An 18,046-nucleotide genomic window follows, 5' to 3' on the forward strand; every position below is an offset into this window, starting at 1 on the left:
TCTTTAATAACTAGTGTTTAAAAGACTAACCTCCACAGGGTGAAGGGAAGTAGTTGTTTAATGGGTACAGAGTTTCAGATTTGCAAGATGAAAGAGTTGGAGATCTGTCTCACAACAGTGTGAATATACTTAACACTTAAACTTGGTTAAGATGGTAAATTTTGTATGTTTTTCTTAACCACAATAAAAAAAATTTTAAAGCCTAAATTCCTATAATAAATTCTCTCAGCCAGGGAACATGATAACCCTGAATTATTTAAATTAAATTTTTATAGTTAGCATTTTCTTTTGTTTTCCATCTTGATCCAGTTCTTTAAGTTCACTTACTTAAGAACTCCTCTTGAAGCCCCAAAGCCTCTTCTAGGATCGTTAGTTTTTGTCAACTTCCTACCCATTTAAATTCATCCCCTGGTTTTGAAAGAACTAAATGTTCTGCCATCCTGACAAATGTTTCCATGCCAAACTCTCCCACCCTCTTTGAGCCCTTGGTTGGCTTCCATGGAACACTTCTGCTTCCAACTTTGTGCCTCCCCGAGGCAGACTGAACTTGTCGGCAGTCAGAATCCTAGGACAAACATGAGCAAAACACTTAGGGGAGCATGCCTCAGGGAATTTATAAATGTACCAAAGACATGGGTATATTTACAATGTTTTCAGGGCCCTAGCAGCGTTGAGGAGCGATGGCCCAGGCATCCCAAAAGAACTTCGCTGATGAGGGTGGTCATTTTGCCAGTGATGTCTATTGGATGCCTGCACACACTCAGGAGCACTGTGGAGTTGATACGTTTTTTTGTTTGTTTGTTTTGTTTTGTTTTTAAATCATTGGTTTTGTTTCTCTCGAATGGTGAAGACCTTTGAAGTCATCTGAGCCAACCTCCTACTAGTTGCATTAAGCTCTTTTTGTATATATCCTCTGTATTCTCCACAAAAAAATCAGACATCTAGCATCTTGAAAGCCCCCAATGAATGATATGCACTAAGTCAGAAGAGAAACTGTAAAGCACAGTGGTTAGGAAGTGGAGATTTTTGATCAGACCTGGGTTCAAATCCTAAGTTGGCTGTTTATGGTGTGACCTTGCTTGTTACTTAGCCTTTTCCCTGTCTGTAAAATGGGACTGATGGTAGAACCTAAGTCACGTGATCATCCCATAAAGTACGTGTAGCATTTAGCACTGGAAATGTAAGTTGTATCAATAGTATCTAAATTATTAAGTACAATTTAATATCAAATAATCAAATAATTGTGATAGTATCTTATTCAGGTGATATTCATTGAGCACCTGTAATGTGTCCAGATCTGTGTTAGAATAACATCATACTTAATAACGCAGATACTCCTCACAATGAGTCTCTGTGAATTCCAGACCTGCGTCCAGTTTGCCTCATGGAGAACTGTTCCCCACGGCAGCCCATCTGGAGAGAGTTGTCATGACCCATTTGCTTCTCTCCTTTAGACCAATACGTATGTCTCCTTAGTCAGTCTGCATCAGCGTTGACTTCGTATTCCTCCATTGTCCCATTGCTCCTGAACTGCATTTAAGATTGATGTAGCATTTCTTAAATGCCTAGTGTGTGACCAGCACTGGGCAAGGAGCTGTGGGTTCTGATGAGTGATGTGTGCTTCCTGTTCTCATGGGGCTCCTCAGTCTGGGAAGAGAAGACCACTGGCGATCGTGAATGGAGAAGGGTAATTCAGGAGCAGGGAGGCCATCTCTGGTGAGTTCCCGGATAGGAAAGATACTCTGGGCAAAGGTGAATTAATTCCCAGCCAGAAGAGGAGTAGTAACCGGTAGCTGCCCCCAGAAGTCACTGACTGTTCCGGTGTCCATCTCTCTTCTATATTCCCACCTGGAAAAGGCTAAACGCTGCCCCCTTGGAGCCTTCCTGCGACAAAACGATTTCAGCATGTTGCCGTTAGAGGAAAGATAGTATAACTTAGAGGTTAGAACAGACTCTGAGCCACACATCTGAGTTCAACACAACCTCTTGAGTAAATTATTTGACCTCTCTGCCTCATTTTTCTAGTCTGGAAAATGGGCCAATAATAGCACCTAAACAATAGAATCCATGTGAGAATTTTAACAGTGAATCTATAAAAAACCATTTAGAACAGTCCTGTCCCTGATAGGCTCTCACTAAATGTTAGTTGCTAGCTCTTATTCTGATAAATTTGGGTTTTGGTTGTCAAAGTTACATAACAAAGCGATTACAACTTACTAACATTTAAAATTTTTTCCACAGTAAAATTTAAACAATGTTTTTCATGTTAGGCATTTTTCCTTTTTATTTGATTCTTTGAAATGCTTTGTTTCACGTTAACTTTAAAAAAAAAAAAGTGGAAGGAACACTTTGAGAGGAAACTATCCTAAGGGAATTAGAGTCTAGAAATAACTATTCTGAGAGTACAATGGCCCTCTTGTAGCATCACAAACAAAGAATAAAAGTCCTAGTTTCCTTGTGCTAACAGTGCCCAATTGATATTCAGAGAAGGGGACCATCCAAAGGAAAAAAAATAATTTAACACTTTACAATGATCGTTTACTTGGAAAAATATTCATTTTGGTAGAGCATGATGCTTAAAAACTCAATTCAGACCAAGTTTGGGGTGCACACCCACGTGTGTCTGCCTTTTCTTTATTTGTCCTGACTAGACTGTGGCCTCCGTCTGTCCACGGTGTAGCTTGTATGCTGGGGTGAAATCTTGTCCATCAGGTTAACGTGCTGGATAAAAACTCAGCAAAGATGCAACGTATCTGTTCACAGAAGATGCCTCTTCTTCTTCCTTAGCTCCAAAGGTGTTATTTTTACCTAATCATGATGTAAACTTGCTTATGGGGGAATTTTCTAACACAGCAGGGGAACCAAAGAATTCTTAAATATGCATGGCTAAGAGATGAACTTTTAATTAGGAAGCCATATTATTTTAACCAACGTTCCTTTTAGTGGCCTCAACAAATAACGGCCACTAATAGAAAGAACGTGAGCCACCATTTAGGGCAGGGTCTCTTGGCCTTGGTGCTATTAACATTTGAGATAGATAATTCTGTGCTGTGGGGGCATCCTGTCCACTATAGGATGTTCAACAGCATCCCTGGCCTCTACCCCTTGGGTGCCAAGAGCAGCCCCCGTTTGCCCCGCCAGTTGTGATAACCAAAAATGTCTCTAAACATTGACGAATGTCCTCTGGAGGGATAGGATTCCCCTGTGGAGAATTTAGGATACTGTGTGCTCCGGGTGTTTAGGATACTGTGTGATCACTTTGGCCCTGCAGATCCCCTGATTTCTGTATTCCGGTTTGCATGGCAGTCTAGTAAAATTGGGGTCATAGTTTGCGGGACACTTGGTAATTAACATGGCAGGTGGTTTTGGGGATCAAAGTGAAAATGAGCTGGACTGTCCAAACTGTAGACTTGGGAGGGAATACAGTACTTCATAGACAATTATAATATTACTAAGCACAGCAGCTTCCTGATGCATAAGTAGGAGGCACTGTTTCACCTATAGTGTCTCATTTAATTCTTATAGAAACTGTGAGTGAGAGAGTGATATGATTGCCACTTTTCAAAGGGGGACACCACACCCCAGAGAGGTTCGTGCCACACAGCAGGTCAGTGACAGAGCCAGGTTTTAATGCAGGTCTCTGACTCCTAAGCCCAGGGTCTAAATCGCTACACTGTCATTTTGTAAATGTGAGTGTCCATACTTGGTTAGTGGGCACTGGGTTTTTAGTTGCTCAGATCCAGTTGGAAATTGATTGAAAAGTACAGTTTCTAATTGGCTAACATCAGCAGGTTGATACTGCCCCCAAATACTGCTTTGAACACGAGACATGAACCTCCTACCAACAATTTCTGTTTCGACAGCTAGAATCGTGGCTTTTCTTTCTGTAAAATCAGTGACATAGCATACACAAAGTGCCTTCTATTTTATGCCTGGCCCAGAGTAGGACCCACAAAATTCAGTTTTCTTCAGAAAAATATTACGGCAGGCTTTATGCTGCCAGTTCGTGATGGGCGAGGATTGGAAAAGCAGCCGAAGCTGGACATTTTTTTAGAGAACTAGATAGAGGGTTATATGCGTAAGACGCTTTTTTGACTGGAAGTTCTGATGTCTGACTCAGTGGGTAAAGCGTCTTGTGACAGAGATGAAGTCCTCTGCCTTCTTGGTGGGCACTGTCACTTCATTCCAATCACAGCCGTCTTCTCTGAAGTTTGCAGCCCTCCCCAATCCATTTCTCTCTGGGTCTCCGCCAGTCTTCCTCACTGTCTCCCCCACCCTACCCCACCTGCTTGTCTGTCTGTCTTTCCACCTCTCATACCCTCTGCCTATGTGTGGCTCTCTCTTCCTGTTTCTACCCCACCCTGTGTCTTTCTCTGTCTCATTCCCAGTTTTTGATTCTCTCTCTCTCTCTCTCTGTCTGTCTCTCTAGGAGTCTACATTTATTAAATATATGTACAGATACCATCTCCCTTTAGAATATGGTTAGAGAATACGTTCTCATCCTGGAGAAACTTACCAATAGATGTCTGTCCAATGTAGATCCACTGACGACTTACAGGATTTTATTTTTAAAGCTAGTTGTACATGTCACTTGCCTATTATTTTTCCCTAACAAATCATAATAATACAATTGCATGTTTTGCCCACAATTTGCATTTGGAAACATGATAGGCTTTGTATTTCTAGAGCTATGGGAATAATCTTTTTAGCTTGTATTGAACTTTGAAGTCACATTCTTGGTTTATTAATACCCAGTAGTTCTCCCAAAATTTGAAACTTCAGAAAAATAGGAGAATAAATCTTTGGACTCTAGAGGGGTTATGACATGCCACAGCACCTTGATAATTTCAACTGTCTCCTTACAGTGCTGTTTTGAGACATTTCAGCACCTTTCACTCTGCTGTGTTAAGCGGGACAAGAATAAAACTGAACACATACAAGGCAGAGTTGACCCTAAGACGGTGAACCCATTTCAAATAAAACAGCTTAATGAAATGACAGCCACTAATCAAAGTCACTTTACTGTCAGTTTCTTTGCTAGAGGGCCTTGAAATACGGATTAAGTTATAGCACAATGCATTCATTGTGTATCTGCGTTTGTGCCGCGGGATATGTGTATTACATTTGACATACTATTAATCCCACCTGCAAAAAGGAGAAGAAGACTGAGTGGAAAAGAGACAGATGTGCCTGCTGATCCGTCCGTCCTCCCTGCCCCCAACCCAGTCGTGGCAGAGCAAGTGTCATGTTAACCTGTCAGGAAGAATCACATTCTGTGTACAGCCCTTCCCATCTCTTCAGCTAGGGCTTCAGAGTAGTTATTTAGAAGCCATGATAGGAGTAGATAGGCTACCGATGAGGGGAAACACATCTGATTCTATCTTTATTTTGTGGGATATTTTCATCTGTATGTTAGTGGCTACTTGGAGAATGAAACGTAGAATTGAAGTACAGTCTTTACTCCTCTTGGTCACTCAACATTTTTATCACACTTAAATACTATCTAAATTACATTTCTCAGATGTAGACAATTCAGAGTGTGAGTCAAGAAAGGGAAGGGCTAAATGATGCAAAGTTGTACCTGGTAATATTAGGTTGGTGCAAAAATCATTGCGGTTTAAAAGGTTAATAATTGCAAAAACCACAATTACTTTTATACCAACCTAATAATAATTATAGGAATTGAATTAAGCTAAAAATGGGACGTTTCTATGGCAGAAGTAGTATGGCCACTTAACTGTGTCCCCTAGTTAATATTTAGGACTTTATTTCAGGGAGTGGGAAGAAAAAATGTCTTGGACCTTTTAGGTCTACAAAAATGGGCACCTCAAACTCCTGCCATGAACTAGTTACAGGAAAAGGCGTATACGATAACAATAATTTCACTACTTTAAAATATTCAATTCAGAACTAGAGTAAACCACTCTTAAGCTAGCTTGAGAAAGTTAAATACTTCTTTTTCCTTGTTTGTGTGTGTGTGTACATTTTTATTCTTTTATTAAAGTCAATGGGCTCCCTCTTGTGGCTTTGTGAAAGATTTCAGTTTCAAGGAAAATAGCTTTTCTTTAGCAATAGGAAACCACTTCTTTTCCAGTGAGGAAACACCTTTCATTGCTTTTCTTTATAAAAGGAAGAGAGAGGAAGAGAGGGAAGAAGAAAATTGCCTTTGATGAAAAACCTGATTTGGTGAAAACGTCATGCTATATAAAACCCTATTTTGCAGTAATAAGCAACATTTACTGAACATTATATGCTACTAGATGTGCTAGGTAATGAGTTTACCACGTTATCCATTGTGTCCACGCTCAGAATAAACCTGTAAGCTGGGTAGTACAGCTGTGTTGGTGTGAGATTTCACATCCTTTCTTCTTGCAAAAGAAACTAGCGAAGGAGAACGTGTCTGAATGAATGCAAAGGTAAACATCTCATGTTTTCTGATTTTAAAAAATGACTTCTTACATCAAACCATTTCCTTTAAATAAAGTCTGGAATAGGATATGGGTTTTAGCTGAATCACTTAGGAATTGCTCAACAACTGATTTCCATTATTGTTTTTGTCTCTCCAGTTACCTGTCTCTGGAAACTTGATTGACCTTTATGGCAATCAAGGACTGCCACCCCCAGGCCTCACCATCAGCAACTCCTGTCCAGCCAACCTTCCCAACATCAAAAGGGAGCTCACAGGTAAATACCTACCAAATGTGCCGCTTAATGAGGATTTTCTGTTAATTTTCTAATAAGCAAAGTTTCCAAAACAGTGACCTCCAGGCTATTTCCAACTCACAGACATAGGGCTATGCAGTGATTAAAACACTGAGCAGTATTTTAAGATGGAGGATTTATATTTGAACATGCTGGTTTCCAGTCTTTCTTGAGATACCGGGAATCGGGCCGCCATTACTCTGACACCATTCCTCAGGACGCCCATCATGGTGTCTAGACTGTTGTCTCCTTTGGAGTGAGGGCAGCAGGCAACACTTTCAGTTGTTAAGTGTCTCCACCCAGTCTGGTGTTCATGTTACTGGCCAAGCCCCTAGAGGCATTTGAGTCTGAGAGTCCTGGTCTGAATTTTCCTTTGACAGACATTCAAGCCCACAGTTGTGACAGAGTAAGAATATAGTATTTCTTGCATCTTCAGACACCTCCTGTTATTTTTGCTATCTCAGGTACAAAAGATTTATTACACAGAGTAAAAAATAAATTATAAAATGGAGCAATGGGTATTGTTTTTTCTTGAGGCAAGTGTGAAATGACCTATTTCACAATTTTGTTGAACGCTTTAAGGAAGGCATTTGGCCATTAAAACATGCTGCAGCTATGTTAGAACTGGCATTCTACCACGCTGAATGTTACGGCCCTCATATCGTCCCCTTTGATTATTTGGTCATTGCATCCTGCAGGATTGGGTGAACAGACTGAGATATAGAATATACATTTAGTGCAAAACTATTTGTGTCCTGTTCAAGGGTGTCTTAAAAATATTCTTCAGAAAATTGTGTCAGGAGAAAGACATTGTAAAAAATCATTGATTTGGGTTAAAAAAGATAAGTAATTAATGAATACATAGGAACCATCAAAAGCCAACAAATAAGAGGTACCCTACCAGGGAGGAAAAGCACCGTAAAGTCTTAGAAAATACTGCTAAATGAGATCTACATTAAATCATAACAAAATACGGCTAGAGTGACAGGAATACAATTCTTACTACTTGAGTGCAAAGTAGAGGTTTGAATTATGTGCTTGGTTTGTTTTTTTTTCTTCAGAGACAAAGAAAACAACAGAGGCAGGGGTGGGGAGTAGAAGAAATAGGTGAAGGAGGTACAAATTTATTAAATTTAAAAAAAGTACCAGATCTAGTGGACAATATACTTCTAGAGTCACTGGTATCTTAGGAAGTGACCCATCAAGGTAGAACATGGGTAAAACACCAGGAAAGGAGAAAATGGATAGGATTTGGGGCTCTGCCCCCTGACAGCGTGACACAGCCAGAAGAGAAAAGGCTTAGGAGTAAGCATATCTGACCTGCGGGGCGGGGAGGGTGAACTGTCTTTGTTAGTCCGGTTTTCCCACCTGCATTAGGGTCTGGTCAGGAAGCAGAAACCACACAGTGATTCCAAAGGGGAAGATTTAGAACAAGTATTCCTTAACCTTGTACAGGCAATTAGCTACTAAGAGAAGATAATACTAAAGGCTGCCCTGAGGCTGCAGGGGAGTACCAACCTCCATGAAAACCCTCCTTCCTGGGCCAAGGGTCCTGCCTTAGTGGGGAGGGTGTGGTGACAGCCCCCTAGATGGCCAAGCTCACTGGGTAGCCTGGCCAGAGCTGGTCCACATTTGGTGAGTTGAGGCTGACAGGCAGAGCACCATGGGGTGGGACTGGCAAGCTGAACACGAAAAACAAAAGGAAACAAACACAAAAATGAAGATACTGGGTTGGAGGGTGTGTAAACAAAAGCTACCTGTCATGCTTCTATGTGAGGGAGGAAACAGAAAATGATTTGGATTGACCTTCCCAGCTGAAATAATTTAGCTTCCGAATTATGTGTATGTATAAATATAGATATTAGTACACATATAATAAGTATATATATACATGTTATTTGTTTCACTGACTATAAGTTTCCATGTCAGTGTGTTACAAAGGCATCAAAGATTGAAAAGTTCTATTGCCTGAAAAGAAAATATGACTCTTGATAATAGATTATCAACAGCAAATTTCCATAGTTTCCTAGTTATTTTTTCTTGTTAATATCTGTATGTTTACAGTGTGTCAGTCATACTTGTTACTCTTCTTTTACTATTTTGTAGAAGCCAAGTTTTTGCATTTATTTGATATATTTTGCTATTGAAAAAATGCAAACCTTTTAAAAGCCGTAAGTTAAAAAACCCTCATTTTATTTAGAGTCAAGTCAGATAAGCTTCCATATGTTTAGCAAATGAGATGTTTTATGGTTTACATTATTGTGTGCCTTGAACAGTTCCAGTTTCTAATTACTTCATTCACGTGCACAGCGTGTATTTTCCCCACAGAGTCTGAAGCGAGAGCATTGGCTAAAGAGAGGCAAAAAAAGGACAATCACAACCTGAGTAAGTTCGCTTTATGTTAGTGGGATATGATATCCGAGTTGATGCTCCTCCTTAAATCAAAAATTTTCCAGAAATTCTAGAGGGACATTGATTTATATAGCTGTTAAAGGTACATTTTGTGGAAGAAAATTGTTTTTCACAGAAACCAAGGTGTATTTCCCATGTTTTATCTCAGATCAAATTGAATTTTTTTTCAGTATCCTGAAGACTCTTTATTTTCCTTGTTTATAGTAGTGGTTTTGTGTGCATGTGTGTATGCGTGTGAGAGGGACTTGATCCCCAACTACCCAATTATAAGTGCTGCTCACACTGGAACTTATTAACAAAAGGGGATTATGAGGCCACCTTCTCCAGTGAGATTTGAAAGAAAAAATAATGAAACATCTGGAGGGAGTCAGTCAGTGGGTGAGGTAGCTTCCCAAATTTCTGACTTTACCTGTGACTTAAAAAAAAAGATCTTTTAACACTTACAATTATTTTTTATGTATTTAATTTAATCTTGATCAAATCTTTAAGCTATTCCTATAAAAAGTTAAGATTTTTGTTTTATAAAGAAGTAACAAAGGCTGCACAGTTAAAATAAAAGGATGGGCTTGGAGGTAGGAAATAGTTTACATGTGTGTATGAATTTCTCATCTCATGGTCTCCTGTCCTCTTTTTCCTAAATTGATTTTTAAGAATGTAAATTATGTATAAATATTTTGTGCTTATAAAAATGATAGAATAAGGCAAAAGTTCTCCCCGACCATAGGAATGGTCTTTTTTTTTTTTTTTCAATTTGCTGTTGGTCTTCCCAACCTCTTTTCATGTATTTAAGAATACACACACATACACATGCACACAGAGTATGAAAAGCATTGTTTTGTGTATGATTTAACATGAACAGTGTCATATTGTCCATATTTGTTGCTGCTTGCTTTGTTACTCAACAGTATATGTCGAAGACCTTTTGCTGTTAAGAATCTAGATCTATCTACTTTTTAAAAACTGTTGAATAATATTCCACAACGTGACTGTGTGATGTTTAGTAATCCACCTACTGCTAAGTATTTATTTTGGTTCCAGTTTTTCCGTTATGAATAGTGCCACAGTGAACATTTGTGTATATCCCTCTGTGTGTGGGCAAGTTCGTTTCGCCAGGTTATGTACTGAGAAATGGAGTTGCTGGGTCCCAGAGCGGGTGAATTTTCTCCTTTGAATAGATACTGCCCTTCCCAGTTCCCATGTCAGTTGTGAGAAGCTTTTCTCATCTCTTAACCAAAATATTTGAATTCATATTTCTAAGGTTTCCTCTAGCTTCCAAGTAATTTTACTCTTTGATATTTTATCTTTTTAAAATAACTTCGAAATAAGATAATTAGATGTTATCTAAATCTTGTCAAAAACAGTATTCACCTTTACTTACGCACCAAATCTCTCAAGTTCATGGTTGCCAGTTAAGTGCAAACATGATTAGCTCAAACTCTGAGGGCTGCGAAACAATCCTAAAACCTCATCTAACCATTAGAAATCAGTACTCAAGGTTAGATTGCCCATTGGCATAGCTCTTCCTCTTCTAGGAATTTATCTTGTAAGAGTACTTGCCAAAATGTGCAAAAGAACACATTCATTTATTCACTCATAACTATTCATGGAGCCCCCATTACATGCAAGGCACTTTTCAATAGAAGTGAATCAGACAGACCGGTTTCCCATCCCTATAAGCTTACCTTTGAGTTAGGTAGACGGACTAGATGAGCAAACAAATATATTAAGTCTATGTTTTAGCATAGGCTAAGTGTATGTTAGGAATAAAATGTACGTGCAAGCCTTGGCAAAAATATTTCTTATACCATTGAAAAAGAGTGACAACTTTGAAATAGTCTATTCATTAGTAGAGGATTTGTAAATAAATTATGGTACCTCCATTAGGGGATACTCAGTGGCTCTTAAGAATAGGGTTGGTCTGTTTCACCTGACTTAGATGATATCTACAATATAGTACGAGTGACAAGAGCAAGTGACAGAATAACATGTATACTATCCCATTACGTAAAAAGCACATACTGTATAGGGATGCATGGTTGTGTGTGTGTGTGTGTGTGTGTGTGTCTGTGTGTGTGTAGGGGGTGGTGAAGACCAGGAATCACCCTTATCATTATCAATTTCCTTAGGCATATAGGTATTCAGTGGTGTAAAGAGGTGGCTTTTACCTTTTCCTTTACACTTTTATATGCTCTGCAATTTTTTACAAGCTTACATCATTTGTATAGTAAAAATAATTGGGGAGGGAAGCACTGAATTAAAAATAAAATGTGGTACATCTAAATGTTGACAGTGAGCAATGTCAACAATATGCTGTTAAGTGAGAAAATAGAGATGCAGAATCATTTTTAGTAGTATTCTGCTGTAACTATCATTCTTTATTTAATATATAGTTACTGAGGGCCTACTATGTGCTAGGCTCACATGGATGCTTGGAATACATCGATAAACACACACATACATATATACATGCATGAAGTATGCAGATATTAGATGGTAGAAAGCTCTATGAAGAGACAAAGTGTAGCCCAGGGGATAGAGTGCCAGGACAGGCATGGGAGGGGCTGGTTCAGATTTAAACAGGATGGGCAGGGGAGGCTCATAGGTCAGTTTGAATCCCTACCTCAGGGAGGTAACGGCAGAGCCATTCGGGTATTTTGGGGAGAGTGTCCAGACAAGGGGTAACAGCAGTATGAAGTCTCAAAGTGGGGAATGTGTCAGATTTGGTTGAGGAATAGCAAGAAGTTATGGGGTGATGGGGGAACACAGGTGAGTCACGAAGATATGGTCAGAGTGGGAGAGGAGTGGAAAATGAGGTCAGAGGGATGCTTGAAGAATGCCCTGAGGACTTGACTTTGTCTGGGTGAGATGGGAAGTGATTGCTGGATTTTCAGCAAAGGATTGGCATGCTCTGAGTGATGTTTTAACAAGATCCCTGTGGCTGCTGTGTTCTAGATAGACCAAAGTGGGTAGGGAGTGGTGGACAAGGGTGAAATACAGATACCAGTTAATAGGGTTATAGTAATCCAGGCAAGAAGTCCTAGTGGCTTATATCAGGTAGCAGTGGAGTTGGACGTGGACAGATTCCGGAAATATTTGAGGGTAGAACCAACAGATTTTATTATATGCTTGGAAAAAGTAAGAAAACATGTCATGTTCAGAGGTTTAGAGGAGTTTAGATAGAAAATCAGAGGTCCAACGATTCCCTCTTCACAACTATTGAGTATCACTTACTATTTCTGTTTTATAGAAGTCTAATAAGACAGTAATATATAGAACTGATTTCATCATAGAAATAATCACTCAGATTAAAAAATGCAATATAAATTGGGAAAATAGTGAATAATATTATTTATCTAAGTGGGTCAAATAGAAGTATGTATTAGTTTATACAAAATAACCTAATAATAATAAAAAATATGTATAGGTTATAATATGTTTAAAGTAAAATGTTAACATTTTTAATTCAGTTTACTAGACCTTACATTATTTAGAATTTATTTGCCAGGCTACAGGCAAATTAGAAACATTTATTAACTCATATGCTTTACTATCTCCCTACCCCCAAGAAGAGGATAACTTAGTTGAACACACAACTGAATTTATAAGAGGGAAATGCTGTTAGGATGCGTGGTGTAGCTAAAGACGCTGCACTTGATTTCTCAGGTGTGTTATCTAGTCCTGTAGCCACTGGTCACATCTGCCTGTTGGGCACTTGGAATGTGGCTTGTCCGAATTGTGATGTGCTGTACGTGTTAAATGCACACTGGATTTCAAAAATTTAGTGCAAAGAAAAGAATGGAAATATCAAATTTATAAATTTTCATATTGATTATATGTTGAAATGATAATATTTTGGATATATTAGGTTTAATAAAATACTAAAGTTAATTTCACCTCCCTTTTTACTTTTTTAACATGGCTCCTAGAAAATGTTTAATTACATATGTAACTTGCATTGTGTTTCTATTGGGCAGCGCTGGGCTAGAGCAGGCGTTTTTGTATGGCCTGTGGACTAAGAATGTTTTTTACATTTTTAAAAGGTTAGAAAAATCAAAACAGGAATAGTATTTTGGAATATATGGAAATTATATAAAATCCAAATTTTGGCATCCAGTGCTTCTTGTTAGTAGACTTGCTCTGCAAAAAAAAAAAAAAAAAAAATTGTACCTGGTTAGTATTATCACATTTTGACTTTTGTCAATAAATAATTTGTGGAAATCTGTTTTCTCTCTTGTTATGTAAGTACCTACATGATAGCCTCAGTTTTTGCCTCAGTGTAGCCCACAGAGCTGGAAGTACTCACTACCTGGCCCTTTGTAGGAAGTTGCCCACCCCGGTCGCAGGGTCAGGGTTCAGTTCGGGCCGTTCTCCATTTATTGCCACGTGTCCTCTTCAGGTCCTTAATATCTTCTAAGTGGTTTTGTCATTTGTAACTGATGATAATAATTCTAATTTCAGGGTTGTTACAGGATCGAGTGAGAAACTGTATATATCAGAACTTTGTAAATGATAGAAGGTAGCTCATTTTAAAAAGTGGTTTAATCTCAGTACCAAAACCATGGTGAAAACAGGTTCAGGTGTACATGGTTCTGTCAGTGAAGTTGATACATGCATGCCTTTAATGAGACGCGTTAATGCGAACGTGGCACTCTTACTAATAGTCCTTTCTGTGCTCTTTTCTTGAAGTTGAAAGAAGAAGAAGATTTAACATAAATGACCGCATTAAAGAACTAGGTACTTTGATTCCCAAGTCAAATGATCCGTGAGTACAATTGTGTGTGCATCGTATATTTTTTTGTACCTTAATGTTTTTTCATATGTTGCAAAAGTGCACAGTTATAAAAACTAGTGTAAAGAAGTCCCCCTTCTCCCTTTGGTTTCATTCCTAAATACTTCTTACACCTTTCTTTCGGTTAGTCTCATCAAACTAAAATTTTGAGAGAAGTAAACTGAATTGTACAAAATGATGATTAGACCTGAGATACTTAGCTTTGGGTGTGAGGAGGTAGCTTTTTTGAAATCTGAGAATCCTTGGCAAATAAACACCAAGCTGCTAAAGAAAAACTATTTTAACAGTTTATGCAGGACAGAGATTTCAGTAGCTGTTAAAGCAAGATTTGTTGACTATTCTTCAACTCGTACAACATTTCTAGGCTCTGAGAGCTGATACTGGAGACTTCACGTTTAGCAATATCGGTCAATTGTTTTTTGCATACTCTTTGTATGTTTTACCCATCTAGAAAAAAAGTAATTTTTAATCCTCTTCTAAGTACAGGTCAGACAATTTGGGATTTCAGCTTCAGTCCCTTCCCTCATCCCTTTTCAGAGATAACAGCTGTAAAGATAATTTTCCTGCTAGCAACATCAGCAAATAGGACAACAAATACACAATTTTTATCCATTAGAAACTGGCCCATTTGAAGTTAAGGGGCTAGAGGATCTATACACTTTAATGGCTCCCACAGGCATTCTATGAAATTAGCCTGTGAATATGACCTTTTAGCTACCTAATAAAATGTAAAGATGAAATCAAGCATTATTCATGCAAGGCTTATTAAATTTGCTCTTCACATTATTGTCAGGGAATTTGTGACAAAATAAAATAAAACCATTGCCCATTGTAAAGTGGTTCTGATTAATGTTCAAGCACAATTTCCATCATCAACATTTTGCTTTCCCAGGTTTTTCAAGGAAAGCCATTTTGAAACTCAAAACATTCAAATTCTCAGTTCTGCAGCACAAATTTATCCTACTTAGGGGCTGTGACCTTCATTTCCTATAGTCAGTCTTGCATGATAGTTGAAATTGAATTCCCATCTTCCTGTTCTTTATCAGCTCTCACTTTTTAGCATATTCTTTTAAACTGTAGCATGTGAATATCTTTAGCAACATATTATGAAATTATGGGGCTGGAGTGAAAGCCTCTATTTGCATATCTTCTTTCTCCATTGTATTAGAATACTTATGTGTTTATAATCTGAACTGATAGTGATCTTTAATTGTAGGCATTGTTTTAAGGTAAAATGGACTATAATCTATTACGGGGGTTTTCCCATACCAGGTTTCTGGAACAGACTCTGGGGCTGCTATAGAGACACAGACTAGCTAATCAGGGTCTCAGCCTCATACTTTCTCCTTCCCTAGAGCAGATCTGCTTTTGTTGATGTATATATTAGAGATCTGTGTTCACTTCTATATGAAAAGAAGGGCCTTTCTCATTACAAAAAAAAAAAAAAATGTTTAAAAACCCTTCTTTTAAGCCTAGAAGCGTAATTAATTGGTTGGGTCTCCCAAGGAAACAAAACCCAAGATAATTTGTTGAAATAGTCACTTCTTAAAAACTGAGTAGCTGTATGCACGTTTCAGTAACTGGTGTCTCACCTTACTGGTTTCCTTAAGGCATCTTTCATTATAGCTACTTTCTCTATGGCTGCTGACCTTTCAGTTTCTTTGCTCTCTGCCCTGAACATTAAGCAGGTTGACTCTATGCTCAGTCTGAGTGTCTCAAGACACCTCCTGGGTTACCTTCTTTGGCCTCAGACCCCAGCGATCAACCCGCAGGAATTCTCCTGGGACTGTAACTCTGCCTCTTGTGGGAGAACTTCTGTTTTGTTCTTCATCTAACCCAGGGGTGTTCAAACTGCGGCCCGCGGGCCAACTGCGGCCCATGCTCCATTGTTAATTGGCCCGCAGCAAATTCCAAAAATATATTTAGTTTACTTAAATAAACCAGGTGAGGCAATACGTACTTCACCTCAAGTGAGTGGCCTGGCTGTTTGTGTATTTTACCAAATATGGCCCTTGGTGAAAAATGTTGAAAAAAGTTTTGGACACCGCTGATCTAACCCATAAGAGGATCAATTACTTGGTGGCTTTTCTTAATGCCCCTCCATTCACAGGTCCCACCTGATACTTGCCTCTGCTTTTAGCAGCTATAGATTATGGTTTAGGAGGTTTTCCATACATTAAATTGTTTTTCTTTTCATCATTATTGTCATTGTCATCATGAATATTGTCTGTAAAAGGGCTCAGATTAATTTAAAGGCTATAGAAGTATCACTTATGTAATTATAATTACATTCATTATTTTTCTGGAGTGCTCTAAATTTTTCAACTCACTTTTACCTACATTTTAATGGCATTTTTAATTTTCTCACATATAAATACATTAAAGCTATAGTGATTCAAAACTGAGAGGCACTGAGCTCAGGCTGCTTGGTTTTGAATTCCAAAATAGTCTCTTACTAGATGTCTGACCTTGGGGAAGATACTTTGGTTCTTATGTTTCACTTTTCTCATCTGTTAAAAGAAGGGGGGGGGGGGGGGGCGTGTTTCAGCATATTCCTGCCTAGTGTAGTTGTTTTGAGGACTCAGTCACATAAAGAGGAAAAATCGTATAGTGGTTTGGGGCATGGAGTCTGGAGCCAGATAATTGAGGCCTCCTGGAGCTGCCACTTCCCAGCTGTGTTACTTTGGGCAAATTACTTACCCTCTCTGTGCCTTAGTTTTCAAATCTGTAAAATGAGGATAATATTAATGCCTACCCACTGAGGTTGATATGATTGAATGAGCTATAAAATACTTGTAAAAGTACCTGGCACATAGTAAATGCTATCTAAAGATAGCAATTATAATTATATTCAGCCCTTTAACACAGTGTTTGCTCCATTTGAATTGCATTTTAAACTTTTCACAGCATATTTATATAAAGTACCTCCTTTGATTCCAATAACATATCTATGAGGCTGCTCCTATAAATGTACTTATCGTCATGTTATAAACGAGGAAATGAAGACAGAGAGAAGTTAGATAACCTGCCCATGACAAGTCATGCTAAAATCAAAGGATGCCACTTCTATACCACACACAATCAAGTAAGGAGATCTCACGGAATTTTTTTACCACAGCTTTTTCTGTCTGTCTGTCGGGGTGAATTTTTATAGTCGTAGAAAGCTGTAACTATTTAATACAGTGTTAGGAATACTGACTTTGCAATCAGAAACCTAGACTAAGCCCTGTCTCCACCTTATAGGAGCTCTGTGACAAATGACGGGGCAGTTTCAGTCAACAGTGTCTATTTCAACTCGTGCGCTATGTCCTCCTTTCTGGGGGCTTGTCTGGGTTAAGTAAGATTATATGTAAGACACATGGGGACAGTGTCCAGCATGTGGCAAGAACTCAGTGAGTGACAGCTCTTATCAACTAATAATTGTTATCACGTCTTTAGATGCTGAATGCGCTGAATGTGGAACTTTCATTGAGCCTCAAACCATACAAAAGTCTGTTTCCTTCCATTTTCTTCACAGAGACATGCGCTGGAACAAGGGAACCATTTTGAAAGCATCTGTGGACTACATCCGAAAGTTACAACGAGAGCAGCAACGTGCAAAGGAACTTGAAAACCGACAGAAGAAGCTGGAACATGCCAACCGGCATTTGTTGCTCAGAATACAGGTACGTGTTGTGTAAAATGTACTACGTGTTACTGACTTGAAGGGGAGAAGAAAGGGTAACTATAATGAGCCACGAGGGAGTAGACCCACAGGACCCTAATGCAGTCAGTACTCATTATTCGTGAGTTCCCGATTGGATTTGCCTGCTCGTAAGCATCTACTTGTAACCCCAGATCACTGTGTGGCTCTTTCATGGCCATTGTCAGCACGTGCAGAGCAGCACAGTCGGCGAGCCTGACACCATTTTCTCAGTTAAGATGGAACTCGTGAGGCTCTGCCTTCTCGTTTCAGCTCACACTATAAAAAGGACGAGTGTCCTTTCTGCAGTCAGTTTAGTGCCATGTTTTTCACACTTTTGTGTTTTTTGTGGGGATGTTGCTGTTTAAAGCGGCCTCTAAGCAGAGTGCCCACGTGTTGGGTAGCGTTTACTCTGAAGCAGGAGAAGGCTGTGATGTGTCTTACGGAGATAAGTGTCGTTC

General features: G+C 38.9%; 1 protein-coding gene across 13 annotated transcripts in view; it reads left to right on the plus strand.

Moving 5' to 3' along the window:
* Positions 1-18,046, plus strand: part of MITF (melanocyte inducing transcription factor) — a 204,090-nt gene that overhangs the window by 181,140 nt on the left and 4,904 nt on the right. For 7 of the 13 annotated variants that reach the window (XM_019711740.2, XM_074313271.1, XM_074313273.1 and 4 more), the window contains 4 exons: positions 6,567-6,684; positions 9,031-9,087; positions 13,801-13,876; positions 17,421-17,568. In XM_019711740.2, the coding sequence (XP_019567299.2) occupies positions 6,567-6,684; positions 9,031-9,087; positions 13,801-13,876; positions 17,421-17,568 (399 nt within the window). Of the gene's footprint in view, positions 1-6,566; positions 6,685-9,012; positions 9,088-13,800; positions 13,877-17,420; positions 17,569-18,046 lie in introns of all 13 variants that reach the window. The other 6 variants (XM_019711739.2, XM_019711744.2, XM_019711746.2 and 3 more) reach the window with 1 other exon arrangement.

Source organism: Rhinolophus sinicus, linkage group LG10 (assembly GCF_036562045.2).
Source record: "Rhinolophus sinicus isolate RSC01 linkage group LG10, ASM3656204v1, whole genome shotgun sequence".
NCBI classification, from domain to species: domain Eukaryota; kingdom Metazoa; phylum Chordata; class Mammalia; order Chiroptera; family Rhinolophidae; genus Rhinolophus; species Rhinolophus sinicus.